This window comes from Scyliorhinus torazame, chromosome 18 (genome assembly GCF_047496885.1).
Source record: "Scyliorhinus torazame isolate Kashiwa2021f chromosome 18, sScyTor2.1, whole genome shotgun sequence".
Classification (NCBI taxonomy): domain Eukaryota; kingdom Metazoa; phylum Chordata; class Chondrichthyes; order Carcharhiniformes; family Scyliorhinidae; genus Scyliorhinus; species Scyliorhinus torazame.
Genome location: NC_092724.1, coordinates 81,307,808 through 81,324,094, shown reverse-complemented (window position 1 = coordinate 81,324,094; position 16,287 = coordinate 81,307,808). Strand labels below are relative to the sequence as shown.

Sequence of the window (16,287 nt, the reverse complement as noted above, 5' to 3'; positions counted from 1 at the left end):
TTGGTAGATGTTGAGTCTGGAGAAGGGTGTGTAGATAGCCTGGGTCACATTGAGATCCAAAAAGACGAGGTGTTGGGTGTCTTAAAAAATATTAAGGTAGATAAGTCCCCAGGGCCTGATGGGATCTACCCCAGAATACTGAAGGAGGCTGGCGAGGAAGTTGCTGAGGCCTTGACAGAAATCTTTGGATCCTCACTGTCTTCAGGTGATGTCCCGGAGGACTGGAGAATAGCCAATGTTGTTCCTCTGTTTAAGAAGGGTAGCAAGGATAATCCAGGGAACTACAGGCCGGTGAGCCGTGGTAGGGAAATTACTGGAGAGAATTCTTCGAGACAGAATCTACTCCTATTTGTAAGCAAATGGACGTATTAGTGAGAGGCAGCATGGTTTTGTGAAGGGGAAGTCATGTCATAATTTGATAGAGTTTTTCGAGGAGGTCACAAAGATGATTGATGCAGGTAGGGCAGTGGATGTTGTCTATATGGACTTCAGTAAGGCCTTTGACAAGGTCCCTCATGGTAGACTAGTACAAAAGGTGAAGTCACACGGGATCAGGGGTAAGCTGGCAAGGTGGAGACAGAACTGACTAGGTCATAGAAGGCAGAAAGTAGCAATGGAAGGATGCTTTTCTAATTGGAGGGCTGTGACCAGTGGTGTTCCACAGGGATCAGTGCTGGGACCTTTGCTCTTTGTAGTATATATAAATGATTTGGAGGAAAATGTAACTGGTCTGATTAGTAAGTTTGCAGACGACACAAAGGTTGGTGGAATTGCGGATAGCGATGAGGACTGTCAGAGGATACAGCAGGATTTAGATTGTTTGGAGACTTGGGCGGAGAGATGGCAGATGGAGTTTAATCCGGACAAATGCGAGGAAGCATTTGGGAAGATCTAATGAAGGTAGAGAATATACAGTGAATGGTAGAACCCTCAAGAGTATTGAAAGTCAAAGAGATCTAGGAGTACAGGTCCACAAGTCACTGAAAGGGGCAACACAGATGGAGAAGGTAGTCAAGAAGGCATACGGCATGCTTGCCTTCATTGGCCGGGGCACTGAGTATAAGAATTGGCAAGTCATGTTGCAGCTGTACAGAACCTTAGTTAGGCCACACTTGGAGTATAGTGTTCAATTCTGGTCGCCACACTACCAGAAGGATGTGGAGGCTTTAGAGAGGGTGCAGAAGAGATTTACCAGAATGTTGCCTGGTATGGAGGGCATTAGCTATGAAGAGCGGTTGAATAAACTTGGTTTGTTCTCACTGGAACGAAGGAGGTTGAGGGGCGACCTGATAGAGGTCTACAAAATTATGAGGGGCATAGACAGAGTGGATAGTCAGAGGCTTTTTCCCGGGGTAGAGGTGTCAATTACTAGGGGGCATAGGTTTAAGGTGAGAGGGGCAAGGTTTAGAGTAGATGTACGAGGCAAGTTTTTTTACACAGAGGGTAGTGGGTGCCTAGAACACGCTACCGGAGGAGGTGGTGGAAGCAGGGACGATAGTGACATTTAAGGGGCATCTTGACAAATACATGAATAGGATGGGAATAGAGGGATACGGACCCAGGAAGTGTAGAAGATTGTAGTTTAGTCGGGGTCATGGTCGGCACGGGCTTGGAGGGCCGAAGGGCCTGTTCCTGTGCTGTACATTTCTTTGTTCTTTGTTCTGTTCTGAATCTTAACACCTCGATCTGTAACCTCTCCTAAGTTATATTTCCTCTTAACCTTTCTCCTAATTTTCCTTGTCGTTGAACCCATATCTTCATGTAACAACCTGCCACGTCGCTTACCATTAATGTTTTCACTTCCCGTTTTATTCCTTTTAGTATTCCCGGTCCTATTCACTGAGCTCCCCTCAGTCACTGTACCTTGTACTGTCGCCCTTTTCGATTTGTGACTCTGGCTTCTCTGCCTTACACTTTCCCCCTCACTGCCTTTTGTTTCTGTCCCTGTTTTACTACCTTCCAACTTCCTGCATCAGTTCCTATCCCCCTGCCACATTAGTTTAAACTGTCCCCAACAGCTCGAGCAAACACATCAGTTCCAGTCCTGCCCAGGTGCAGACCATCCGGTTTGTACTGGTCCCACATCCCCCAGAACCGGTTCCAATGTCCCAGGAATTTGAATCCCTCCCTCTTGCACCATCTCTCGAGCCACGCATTCATCCTCTCTATCCTGACATTCCTACTCTGACTAGCTCGTGGCACTGGTAGCAATCCTGAGATTACTACCTTTGAGGTCCTACTTTTTAGTTTAACTCCTAACTCCCTAAATTCAGCTTGTAGGACCTCGTCCCGTTTTTTACCTATATCGTTGGTGCCTATGTGCACCACGACAGCTGGCTGTTCACCCTCCCCCCACAGAATGTCCTGCAGCCGCTCCGAGACATCCTTGACCCTTGCACCAGGGAGGCAACATACCATCCTGGAGTCTCGATTGCGTCCGCAGAACCGCCTGTCTATTCCCCTTACAATTGAGTCCCCTGTCACTATAGCCCTGCCATTCTTCTTCCTGCCCAGCTGCGCAGCAGAGCTAACCACCGTGCCATGAACCTGGCTGCTGCTGCCTTCCCCTGGTGAGCCATCTCCCTCAACAGTATCCAAAGCGGTATATCTGTTTTGCAGGGAGATGACCGCAGAGGACACCTGCACTGCCTTCCTACTCTTGCTCTGTCTTTTGGTCACCCATTTTCTATCTCCCTCAGTACCTTTCACCTGCGGTGTGACAAACTCGCAAAACGTGCTATCCACGATGTCCTCAGTGAGTCCATCCGCAGCTCCAGAGCCGTCAAGCGGTCTAACAGGAGACGGGTCTGAGATCTCCTGCCATGTCTTAAACCTTCGGTTAACTTCAACAATTCCAATTCCCCCCCCCAACTTTAAATAAATAAATAAACAACGAAGAAAAAAATAAATAAATGTACCAATGAAAAGAAACAGAAAAACAGAAACACTACTTACCAGTCACTTACCAGGGATAAAAAGCGCCTCCTCCCCCCCAAGCTTTGAATTCCCACCTAGATTCAAATTCCCAAACTCACTCTTGGTTCTGTCTCACTCTGGCTGTGTCTTCTCTGGCTCACTGGGAGAACTCACTGGGAGTGAGTTTACAAGTTGCTCTCTTTAAAAGGTCCTGAATTGACTCCCCTCCCCCACCTGCTTTTAGATCAAGGTAGATTTAAGTGACTGACCCTTAACTGCCAACCAGTTATGTGAGTGGGTGGCAGCCCTTGTTAACCTACACTGCACAATTCTAGCCTAATTTAAATTAATTTAAACTCCTGAAATTTAAAAGGAGCTGCCTCACTGATTTGATTCAATTCCCACCTAGATTCAAATTCCCAAACTCACTCTTGGTTCTGTCTCACTCTGGCTGTGTCTTCTCTGGCTCACTGGGAGAACTCCTGGGGGAGCACTGAGAGGAAGTAGAGGGGAGGAATTTGTGTATGGTGGTGGGGTTCTACAATTCAGGGGTGTCATTTACGGTACTCTTTCGGGGATTGGATGGCATTGAATATTAGGGGGGTTGGACTATATATGTCAATGGTGACCATAGGCGATTCCTGATTCCTTTTTCTTTTTTTCTCCTAGGGAGGTTTTTTATTCGAGGCTTATATTGTTATGCGGGCCATTGTTTTTGCCTTTGCCTCCCTGATCGCCCGCCGTAGAATCCTGCTCGGCTGGCAGTCAGCAGCACCATCTAAAGCTGCAGACTGGCTGTCCGACCTGTTGGAATTTCTCAAAATGAAGAAAATTAAATTCGCCATCCGGGGGGCTTCCTCAGAATATGGGAGCCATTCACCCAACTGTTCCGGGACCTGGTTGTGGCCAACGAACAAACAAATAAATAATCAAGTAGCCAAGAGCCAGGGGAAAATAGCCAAGACATGAGAAAAGAGAGGGATGGAAGAGAAGACCGAGGGGGGGGGGGGGGGGGGGGTGCTGGCGGCAGGGAAACAGTGCAAGAGGGGGTAGCCAAACACAGCTGAAAAGAAAGGGGAGCTGCAGAGAGGAGAAGTGGGGGGCAGAGAAGGAAGGAAGGACAGGGGGCAAAGATTAATAGTGGGGACCAGAGGGGAGGGAACACAAGCTGGAAGGAGAACACGGGAAACAACAAAGACTGCAATGAAAACAGGGCAACAGAGAGTAAGAAAGTACAAGAGAAAGGAACGACAGATGACTGAGGCAGAGGCAAACACACAACAACAGCGTAAACCAACCGGGAGAAGCAAGTAACACAAGGGGCACTGCCCACCCAGTTTGTTTTGTTTTGCTTGTTCTGTGCGGAAGAAGGTTAAATACGGCAAATTTCGGGAATCTTGGATAACGAGAGATATTGTAGGCCTTGTCAAAAAGAAAAAGGAGGTATTTGTCAGGGCTAGAAGGCTGGGAACAGACAAAGCCTGTGTGAAATATAAGGAAAGTAGGAAGGAACTTAAGCAAGGAGTCAGGAGGGCTAGAAGGGGTCACGAAAAGTCATTGGCAAATAGGGTTAAGGAAAATCCCAAGGCTTCTTACACATACATAAAAAGCACGAGGGTAGCCAGGGAAAGGGTTGGCCCACTGAAAGATAGGCAAGGGAATCTATGTGTGAAGCCAGAGGAAATGGGCGACGTACTAAATGAATACTTTGCATCAGTATTCACCAAAGAGAAGAAATTGGTGGATGTTGAGTCTGGAGAAGGATGTGTAGATAGCCTGGGTCACATTGAGATCCAAAAAGACGAGGTGTTGGGTGTCTTAAAAAATATTAAGGTAGATAAGTCCCCAGGGCCTGATGGGATCTACCCTAGAATACTGAAGGAGGCTGGAGAGAAAATTGCTGAGGCCTTGACAGAATTCTTTGGATCCCCACTGTCTTCAGGTGATGTCCCGGAGGACTGGAGAATAGCCAATGTTGTTCCTTTGTTTAAGAAGGGTAGCAAGGATAATCCAGGGAACTACAGGCCGGTGAGCCTTACGTCAGTGGTAGGGAAATTACTGGAGAGAATTCTTCGAGACAGGATCTACTCCCATTTGGAAGCAAATTAGTGAGAGGCAGCATAGTTTTGTGAACGGGAGGTCGTGTCTCACTAACTTGATAGAGTTTTTCGAAGAGATCACAAAGATGATTGATGCAGGTAGGGCAGTGGATGTTGTCTATATGGACTTCAGTAAGGCCTTTGACAAGTTCCTTCATGGTAGACTGGTACAAAAGGTGAAGTCACACGGGATCAGGGGTGAGCTGGCAAGGTGGATACAGAACTGGCTAGGCCATAGAAGGCAGAGAGTAGCAATGGAAGGGTGCTTTTCTAATTGGAGGGCTGTGACTAGTGGTGTTCCGCAGGGATCAGTGATGGCACCTTTGCTGTTTGTAGTATATATAAATGATTTGGAGGAAAATGTAACTGGTCTGATTAGTAAATTTGCAGACGACACAAAGGTTGGTGGAATTGCGGATAGCGAAGAGGACTGTCAGAGGATACAGCAGGATTTAGATCGTTTGGAGACTTGGGCGGAGAGATGGCAGGTGGAGTTTAATCCGGACAAATGTGAGGTAATGCATTTTGGAAGGTCTAATGCAGGTAGGGAATATACAGTGAATGGTAGAACCCTCAAGAGTATTGAAAGTCAGAGAGATCTAGGTGTAGAGGTCCACAGGTCACTGAAAGGGGCAACACAGGTGGAGAAGGTAGTCAAGAAGGCATACGGCATGCTTGCCTTCATTGGCCGGGACATTGAGTATAAGAATTGGCAAGTCATGTTGCAGCTGTATAGAACCTTAGTGAGGCCACACTTGGAGTATAGTTTTTAATTCTGGTCGCCACACTACCAGAAGGATGTGGAGGCTTTAGAGAGGGCGCAGAAGAGATTTACCAGGATGTTGCCTGGTATGGACGGCATTAGCTATGAGGCGCGGTTGAATAAACTCAGTTTGTTCTCACTGGAACAACGGAGGTTGAGGGGCGACCTGATAGTGGTCTACAAAATTATGAGGGGCATAGACAGAGTGGATAGTCAGAGGCTTTTCCCCAGGGTAAAGGGGTCAATTACTAGGGGGCATAGGTTTAAGGTGCGAGGGGCAAGGTTTAGAGGAGATGTACGAGACAAGTTTTTTTACACAGAGGGTAGTGGGTGCCTGGAACTCGCTGCCGGAGGAGGTGGTGGAAGCAGGGACGATAGTGACATTTAAGGGGCATCTTGACAAATACATGAATAGGATGGGAATAGAGGGATATGGACCCCGGAAGTCTAGAAGATTTTAGTTTAGACGGGCAGCATGGTCGGCACGGGCTTGGAGGGCCGAAGGGCCTGTTCCTGTGCTGTACATTTCTTTGTTCTTTGCTCTTTGATCTGTATATATTTTTTTAAAACAGAAAAGAAGGGGGAGGTGGAACAATGACAATTACATATTTAACCTAACTGTTTCTCCACTGCCTCTATGTCTCTACACTTCCCCAGTTTTTATTTTATTTCCCCTTGGTTTTTTTAAAATTCATGTAGTGTTTTTTGTTATCTCTTCTGGGTTTCTCTATGTGTACATCTGTAAATATACCATGTATACAACACCTAATAGGTGAGGGAAATTGTTCTGTTGCGGGATAGGACTGGGAAATTGGTGCTGGCCCCGGACCAGATTAATAGGGTGTTCGAGGAGTTTTACGAGAAGTTGTATACATCGGAGCCACCGGGGGAGGATCGGGGGATGCAGGAATTCTTGGATGGTTTGGAATACCCGAGGGTGGGGGAGGAGGATAGGGCCATATTGGAGGGGGCAGTAGGGAAGCAGGAGATAAAGGAGGCAATTGAGAGGATGCAGTCGGGGAAGGTAGCAGGGCCGGATGGGTTCCTGGTGGAGTGCTATAAGAAATTTAGGGATACGATGGTGCCGCTGATGGTGGGATGTTTGAGGATGCGATAGGGAAGGGGGTGCTGTCATAGACTTTGGGGCAAGCCTCGATCTCCTTGCTGTAAAAGAAGGATAAGGATCTGACAGAGTGTGGGTCGTACAGGTCTATATCGCTATTGAATGTGGATGCGAAGATATTGGTGAAGGTGTTGGTGGTTAGGTTGGAGGAGTGCCTCCCGAAGGTGATAGGGGAGGACCAGACTGGGTTTGTGAAAGGGAGGCAGCTGTTTTCGAATATTAGGAGGGTATTGTTATGGCACCGACGCAGGGGAGGGACACAGAGGTGGTGGTTGCGCTGGACGCAGAACAGGCATTTAATCGGGTAGAGTGGGGATATTTGATGGCGGTGTTCGAGCAGCTTGGGATTGGGCCGGGATTTATGGAGCGGGTATTGTATAGGGAGCCGAGGGCAAGTTCCGCACAAAACAGTATGAGTTTGGGGTATTTTGGGGACCAAACAGGGTTGTCCTCTGTTATTTATGCTAGCGATCGAGCCTTTGGCCATCGCGTTGAGGAGTTTGGGGGTGTAGAGGGGAATAGTGCCGGGGTGGGGGGGGATGGGTGGAACATCATATCTTTATACGTGGATGATTTGTTATTGCACATGTCAGAGCCGAGTGCATCGATGGGAGGTATACTGGAACTGCTCCGAGTGTTTGGCTCCTTTTCGGGGTATAAGCTAAATTTGGACAAATGTGAATACTTTGTGGTGTCCCAGCCGGGGGTAGGGGCGGGGCAAGGGGTGTAGAGCGGCAACCCACTTTAGATATCTGGGGGTGCAGGTGGTACGGGATTGAGGGGGGCCTCCATAGGTACAATCTTACTAGTTTGGTGGGAAGGTTGAAGGCGGACTTGGCAAGGTGGGATGGTCTTCCTCTGTCGCTGGCGGTCAGGTACAGGCGATTAAAATGAATGTGTTGCCGCAGTTTTTGTTTATATTTTTTTACCAAAGGCATTTTTTAAGGAGGTCATTTAAATCATTACCTTGTTTATTTAGGGGGCGGGGGATGGGGGAGAAGGTGACTAGGATTAGGAAGGTGCTTCTGCAGAGAGGAAGGCAAGCAGGGGGTTGGGCCTCCCAAATCTGTTATATTATTACTGGGTGGCGAATGCTGAAAAGGTGAGGAGCTGGGTCAGAGGTGGAGAGTCCCAGTGGGTTAGAATGGAGGAAAGTCTGTGCAGGGGTTCGTGACTGAGGGCGCTGCCAACGCCGCTGCTCCCGATGGCCCTGGTAAATATTTGGGGAGTCCGGTGGTGGCGGCAACATTGAAGATCTGGGGGCAGTTTGAGGCAGCACTTTAAGTTGTGGGCGGGGTCAAAATAGATGCCGATTAGGGGGAACCATAGGTTTGAGCCAGAGAAGTGGGATGGGAGATTTCGGAGAAGGGTGGAGAGGGGAGTTAGGGTATTAAAGGATTTGTTTCGGGGCGGGGGGTGATTTGCGAGGCTGGAGGAGTTGGGCTGGGGCAGAGGGAGGTGTTTAGATATCTGCAGGTCCGACATTTTGCCAGGAGGGAGGTTCAGAGCTTCCCGATAGCACCAGCCTCTACATCATGGGCAGCACGGTAGCATAGTGGTTAGCACAGTTGCTTCACTGCTCCAGGGTCCCAGGTTCGATTCATGGCTGGGTCACTGTGCGGAGTCTGCACGTTCTACCCGTGTCTGCGTGGGTTTCCTCCGGGTGCTCCGGTTTCCTCCCACAGTCCAAAGATGTGCGGGTTAGGTGAATTGGCCATGCTAAATTGCCCTTTAGTGTCCAAAAGATGTTAAGTGGGGGTTACTGGGTTACGGGGATAGGGTAGATACGTGGGCTTCAGTAGGGTGCTCTTTGTAAGGGCCAGTGCAGACTCGATGGGACGAATGGCCTCCTTCTGCACTGTAAATTCTATGATTGTTGAAGGAGGTATTGACAGCAAGGGAAATGGAAATGGGGGTGTCGGAGATTTATGGGACGATTCTGGGGGAGGACAATGTATCATTGGAGGGGATTAAAGCGAAGTGGGAGGAAGACTTGGGGGAGGGTATGGAGGAAGGGCTGTGGTGTGAGGTGCTTCGGAGGTTGAATGCTTCAACCTTGTGTGCAAGGCTGGGGCTGATACAGTTGAAGGTGGTATATGGGGCGCACCTCACAAGGGTGAGGATGAGCCAACTCTTTGAGGGGGTGGTGTATGTTTGTGAGTGCTATGGGAGGAGCTCCTCGCATGTTTTGGTCCTGTCTGAAACTGAAGGGGTATTGGAGGGAGGTCTTTAAGGTCGTCTTGGGGTGGTGCATGTGAGGTTCGAACCAGGGCCCCTCGAAGCCATATTTAGGGTGTCGGAGCAGCCTGGGCTGCAGGCGGGAGCGGGGGCAGGCATCTTCGCCTCACTGATTACCTGAAGATTGGAGGGGTGGAGGTCAGTTTCTCCGCCCTGCGCCTCAGTGTGGCGGGGGCACCTGCTGGAATTTCTGAAGCTCGAGAAGGTGAAGTTTGAGCTGAGGGGGAGGATGGAAGGGTTCTACAATTCAAGGGCATTGTTTATCCTGCACTTTTAAGAATTGGGTGCCATCAAACATTGGGGGTGCGGGGTGGGGGAGGGGGTCGTTGAGTGTATGGTTTATTGTTTACCATGTATGGAATGCCCATGGATTCTCTTTTTATTATTTTGTATTTGGGATGAAGGGGGGAGGTTTGTATGATGATGTATGTTGTTTGTATGTTGGTTGGGGGATTGCTATTGTATTTATTCTTAGTTATCTTTTGTTGGGTGTATATTTGATGAAAATGTGGAAAATGAGAAGAAGAAAAATATTTTTTAAAACTATACCTTATTTTACCATTAACATATTAGATAGTATGGGAGGTCATTAGGTCAAGAGATTGAGGGTTAGGTCATTAGGTAAAGAGATTGAGGGTTAGGACGAGGTGGGAACAGGTTTGTGGAACAAACTTCTCTTTTACTCTTTTAAGGTTATTTTTCCTATAACTTTAATGTAGTTTGATTGGACCATATGCTTCTCTTTATATTCATGATGTCCTGAAAAAGACATTTTTACTGACTCTTATATGATGTCCTAGCATCATATTGGGCAACTCATTGTCATCCTTAGTAGTTCATCAAAATGGACCTAATGCACAAAAACTTTAAAATCTTCAGATCAGTTTCCCCTTTACACTGCAATAACTTTCTGATCCATGGCTGGGAACAGTGAATGTGCCCTGCACTGATGTCCACTTCCCACAGTGAAATTGCTAACACATACTTGTTTTTACACAGGTGTGTGAGATGTACGATACAGTCCCCTGTCGGGAGCTGGGGATGGTGCTCAGGTAAGGTCCAGCTGTCTTGCATTAAAAACATCAACAACAAATTTAAATTATTTGGCTGAGAGATTTTCCAAGGAACTACTGTTGTTCCATTGTTTAAGAAGGGCAGCAGGGATAATCTAGGAAATTATAGGCCGGTGAACCTTACGTTCAGGGAAACTATTGGAAAAGATTCTTAGAGATAGGATTTACTCACATTTGGAAACAAATGGACTTATTAGTGATGGACTGCATGGTTTTGTGAAGGGGAGGTCGTGCCTAACTAATTTGACCAAGTTTTTTGAGGGGAAAAAAAAATCACTTATTGTCACAAGTAGGCTTCAAATGAAGTTACTGTGAAAAGCCCCTAGTCGCCACATTCCGGCGCCTGTTTGGGGAGGCTGGTACAGGAATTGAACCGTGCGGCTGGCCTGCCTTGGTCTGCTTAGTGATTTAGCCCAGTGTGATAAACCAGCCCCTCAACAAAGGTGATCGATGAGGGAAAGGCAGTAGATGTTGTATACATGGACTTCAGTAAAGCCTTTGACAAGGTACCTCATGGCAGATTGGTACAAAAGGTGAAGTCACATGCGATCAGAGGAGAGCTGGCAAATTGGATACAGAACTGGTTTGGGCACAGAAGACAGAGGGTAGCAGTAGAAGGATGCTTTCCTGAATTGAAGGCTATGACTAGGGACGTTCCACAAGGATCAATTCTGGGGCCTTTGTTGTTCGTGATGTATACAAATGATTTGGAAGAAAATGTAGCTGGTCTGATTAGTACTTCGCAGACGACACAAAAATTGGTGGAGTTGCAGATAGAGCAGAGGATACAGCAAGATATGAACTGGTTGGAGTCTTGGGCGGAGAAATGGCAGATGGAGTTTAATCCGGACAAGTGTGAGGTGATGCACTTTGGAAGGTCCAATGTATGTAGGAATTACACAATAAATGGTAGAACTCTTGCGAGTACTGACAGGCAGAGGGGTCTGGGCGTGCATGTCCATCGATCACTGAAAGTGGCAACGCAAGTGGTCATCTACCTCATGGTAGTCAAGAAGGCATACGTCATGCTGGTCTTCATTAGTCGGGGCATTAAACATAAAAATTGGCAAGTCATGTTGCAGCTGAACAGGACCTTAGTTAGGCCTCATTTGGACTATTGTGTACAATTCTGGTCGCCACATCAGAAGGATGTGGATCCTTTGGAGAGGGTACAGAAGCGAATGTTGCCTGGTATGGAGGGCATTAGCTATGAGGAGAGGTCAAATAAAACTCAGTCTGTTCTCACTGGAATGACGGAGGTTGAGAGGAGACCTGAAAGAGGTGTGGTAATACCAGGTATTGAGGTACCAGAGAGAGGAATAACCATTGGCTAGACCGCGGGGTCTACCATTGGGCAATGTACATAGCCCCGCCCTGAGAGGCGGGGTATAAGAACCAGTGCCGTCCCCAGCAGCCTTCACTTCTGTAACTTCGCTGCTGGGTACAGTTCTATCTGATTAAAGCTGAATCGATATGACTCCACGTGGACTCAAGCGTATTGATTGTGCATCAATTTAATCAGATAAGTACTTTTGAAGGATGGATCTCCGCATCAAGCCGGCGTGCCTTCAGCTCAGCCCGCACGCAGAAAACTCCATCGAGATTTTTAAGCATTTGCTGGCATGCTTCCAGAGCTACCTCGAGACGGCTGCCGACACCCCCACGGAAAGGCAGAAAATGCACCTCCTATGCTCGCGGGTCGGCCCAGCAATCTACCCCCTGATCGAAGGGGCGGCGAACTATGATAAAGCCATGGAACTGCTGGAAGGACACTACATTCGTCCACTTAATCAGGTCTACGCCCGTCACCTGCTGGCAACGAGACGGCAGAGCCCAGATGAGACGCTAGAAGATTTCTACAGGGCGCTGATCGTGCTGGGCCAAAACTGCGGCTGCCCAGCGGTGACGGCGAACGAGCACTCCGAACTTTTAATTCGAGACGCCTTCGTGGCAGGTATGATATCCCCCGATATTCGCCGAAGGCTGCTCAAAATGGAGACGCTGGGCCTCGGCAGGGTCTATGGACGTGGTGTACAGAAACGCCCTGGCTGCGTGGCACCCCGCCGCAGCAGCCCCCCCCGACTTAACCCCCCTAACCCCCAGACTTACCCGCAAACTCCGCAGGCCTGCGCCGCCGGCCAACGCTGCTTCTGCGGCCAGGCGAATCACCGCGCGCGCGCTGCCCGGCCCGCACCGTCACCTGCAAAGGATGCGGCAAGAAAGGCCACTATGCCGTGGTCTGCCTCGCCCGCGTGGTGAACGCGGTGTCCAGCGACTACCCTCAGCCATTCCTCCAGCCGCCCGCCGCGCAACCACAGCCGTTCCTCCACGCCCCGACCGTTCCAGGCCCACCGCCGCACTCCCTTTTCCCAGCCCCGCTGGCCCAACGCGCACCGCAGTTTTTGCCCCGCCAGGCAGCGTCGCTGCCACAGCCTTTCTTCTCCACGGCAACCACGCTGGAGGAGTACGCGCAGCCATTTGGTCCCTCGCCGACCCAATCGTCGGGGTCTCCGTCCCCGAACTCCATGGGCGACCCCTGGCCGGCGCCATCCTGGATGGGGCCTCAAGCCCCCAGCGCAGCTGGCTACGCGCTGCCGGGCCAAAACCCCTCGCTGCACCTGGCCTCCGTCACATTGGAGCAGCATGCGGCGCTAGTTTACTCCTCCCCGCCCAAAACGCCGCAGCTCCAGGCCCCGACCGCCCACCTCTCCCCACCCCGCGCCGTGGCCGCGGTCTTCTGTGCACCTGGAACGATGCAGCACGCCCCGCTCCGGGCCCCGACCGGCCAGCGCTCACCGCCCAAAACGCCGCGGCACGCCCCGCTCCAGCGCTCACCTCCACCCCCCTGCCCTAGGGCCAGGGCCGACCCACGGGCGCAGTCTTTCTGGCGGGTCCCGGCCATCCAAGGCCCACCTCTGCCAGTTTGCTCCACCCCGCCGCCATCTTCCGAGTCCCCGGACTCCACGTGCGATCCATGGCCGGCGCCATCTTGGATGGGGCCTCAAGCCCCCAGCGCGGCTGGCTACGCGCCGCCCGACCAAAACCCTGTGTTGCAGCTGGCCTCCGCCTCATGGAAGCAGAATGTGCCGCCATTTTGTCCCCCCCCGCCGCCATTTTGTTTCTCCCCGCCGCCATTTTGTTTCTCCCCGCTGCCATTCTCGGAGTCCCCGGACTCCATGTGTGAGCCATGGACGGCATCATCTTGGATGGGGCCTCAAGCCCCCAACACGGCTGACGATGCGCTGCCCGATCTTCACTCCTTGCTGCAGCTGGCCTCCGTCACCCTGGACCAGAGTCGGCCCCGAATGCTAGCAAAGGCCACCACGACAATCTGCATCAACGGCCACGTGACGTCATGCCTCATCGACTCTGGGAGCACGGAGAGTTTTGTCCACCCCAACACGGTAAGGCTCTGGTCACCTACCCCACCCAACAAAGAATCTCCTTGGCCTCCGGGTCACACCCGGTGCAGATAAAAGGGTTCTGCCTCGCGAACCTCACCGTCCAAGGCAGGGAATTCCGCAATTTCCGCCTATACGTGCTGCCGCACCTCTGCGCAGCCACCCTTCTGGGACTGGATTTCCAGTGCCACCTACAAAGCCTTACTTTTAAATTCGGCGGCCCTATACCCCCCCTTACTGTTTGCGGCCTCGCGACCCTTAAGGTCGCCCCGCCTTCCCTGTTTGCGAACCTCATCCCGGATTGCAAACCCGTCGCCACCAGGAGCAGACGGTACAGCGCCCAGGACCGGACCTTCATCAGGTCCGAGGTCCAAAGGCTGCTGAAGGAAGGGGTCATCGAAGCGAGCAACAGCCCCTGGAGGGCTCAAGTAGTGGTGGTAAAGACCGGGGAGAAGCATAGGATGGTCATAGACTATAGCCAGACCATCAACCAGTTTACGCAACTGGACGCGTACCCCCTCCCCCGTATAGCCGACCTGGTGAACAGGATCGCGCAATACAAAGTCTTCTCCACGGTGGATCTCAAGCCTGCCTACCACCAGCTACCCCTCCGTACTAGTGACTGCCAGTACACTGCCTTCGAAGCAGATGGGCTCTACCACTTTTTAAGAGTTCCCTTCGGTGTCACAAACGGGGTCTCGGTCTTCCAGCGTGAGATGGACCGAATGGTTGACCGGTACGGCTTACACGCAACGTTCCCGTATCTTGACAACATCACCATCTGCGGCCATGACCAGCAGGACCACGACACCAACCTCCGTAAATTTCTCCAGACCGCTCACCTCCTGAATCTGACCTACAATAAGGAGAAGTGCGTGTTTAGCACCGACCGTCTAGCCATCCTAGGCTACGTAGTGCGAAATGGAGTCATAGGCCCCGACCCCGAACGCATCCGCCCCCTTATGGAGTTCCCACTCCCTCACTGCCCCAAGGCCCTAAAGCGCTGCCTCGGCTTTTTTAGCTACTATGCACAATGGGTCCCTAATTACGCCGACAAGGCCCGACCCCAATCCAATCCACGACCTTCCCCCTGTCGACGGAGGCCCGCCATGCCTTCTGCCACATCAAAGCTGACATCGCAAATGCCATGATGCGCGCCATCGACGAGTCCCTCCCCTTCCAGGTCGAGAGCGACACGTCTGACGTAGCTCTGGCTGCCACCCTCAACCAAGCAGGCAGGCCCGTGGCTTTCTTCTCCCGCACTCTCCATGCTTCCGAAATTCGCCACTCCTCGGTCGAAAAGGAGGCCCAGGCCATAGTGGAAGCTGTGCGTCACTGGAGGCATTACCTGGCCGGCAGGAGATTCACTCTCCTCACGGACCAACAGTCGGTGGCCTTCATGTTCGATAATGCACAGCGGGGCAAGATCAAGAACGACAAGATCTTGCGGTGCAGGATCGAACTCTCCCCCTTCAATTATGAGATCTTGTATCGTCCCGGGAAGCTGAACGAGCCTCCTGATGCCCTATCCCGCGGCACTTGTGCCACCGCGCAAGTAGACTGCCTCTGAGCCCTCCACGAGGACCTCTGCCACCCGGGAGTCCATTCTTCCATTTCGTTCAGTCCCGGAACCTGCCTTACTCCATCGAGGAGGTCAGGACTGTCACCAGGGACTGCCAAATCTGCGCGGAGTGCAAACCGCACTTCTACCGACCAGAGAGGGCGCATCTGATCAAGGCTTCCCGTCCCTTTGAACGCCTCAGCATGGACTTCAAAGGCCCCCTCCCCTCCACCAACCGCAACACGTACTTCCTTAACGTGATTGATGAGTACTCCCGGTTCCCATTCGCCATCCCCTGCCCGGATATGACCACAACCACCGTCATCAAGGCACTCCAAACTATTTTTACACTGTTCGGTTTCCCCGCATCCATCCACAGTGATAGGGATTATGAGCGACGAGCTGCGCCAGTTCCTGCTTAGCAAAGGCATCGCCTTGAGCAGGACGACCAGCTACAACCCCCGGGGAAACGGGCAGGTAGAAAGGGAGAACGGAACGGTCTGGACCTTCGGTCCAGGAACCTCCCAGTCTCCCACTGGCAAGAAGTCCTCCCAGTGGCCCTGCACTCCATTCGGTCACTGCTATGTACTACCACGAACCAGACACCTCATGAACGGCTCCTTGATTTCCCCAGGAAGTTCCTCCTCGGGGACCTCGCTCCCAACCTGGCTAGCAACACCTGGAACTGTTCTGCTGCGGAAACATGCGAGGGCGCACAAGTCGGACCCGCTGGTCGAAAGGGTCCACCTGCTGCATGCCAACCCCCAGTACGCCTACATAGTATTCCCCGACGGACGCCAAGATACGGTCTCCCTCCGGGACCTGGCGCCCGCCGGAGCACCATGCGGACCAAGCCACTGCCACACCCCCCCCCCCCCCCCCCCCGTACTGCCGCCAGAACCCCGACCCGGAGCCGAGCAGGCACCGACGCCCCCTTCAGGCACCCCTTCCTTCTGCCCATCTTTCGACCTTACAGCGCCGACTAGGGGTGACGAAACTGCCTGGGAGGAAGACACCACGTTCCCGGAGTCACTACTGCCGGGGCCCTCACCAGGATCGCCGCCGAAACTTAGACACTCCAGTAGGACGACCAGGCTGCCCGATCGTCTGATT

The 16,287-nt window shown here is 51.5% G+C and overlaps 1 protein-coding gene across 1 annotated transcript in view; it reads left to right on the top strand.

The window, feature by feature from the left end:
• Positions 1-16,287, top strand: part of LOC140395331 (uncharacterized) — a 215,191-nt gene that overhangs the window by 125,254 nt on the left and 73,650 nt on the right. The window contains exon 9 of the mRNA XM_072482966.1: positions 10,139-10,191. Within this exon, the coding sequence (XP_072339067.1) occupies positions 10,139-10,191 (53 nt within the window). The remainder of the gene's footprint in view (positions 1-10,138; positions 10,192-16,287) is intronic.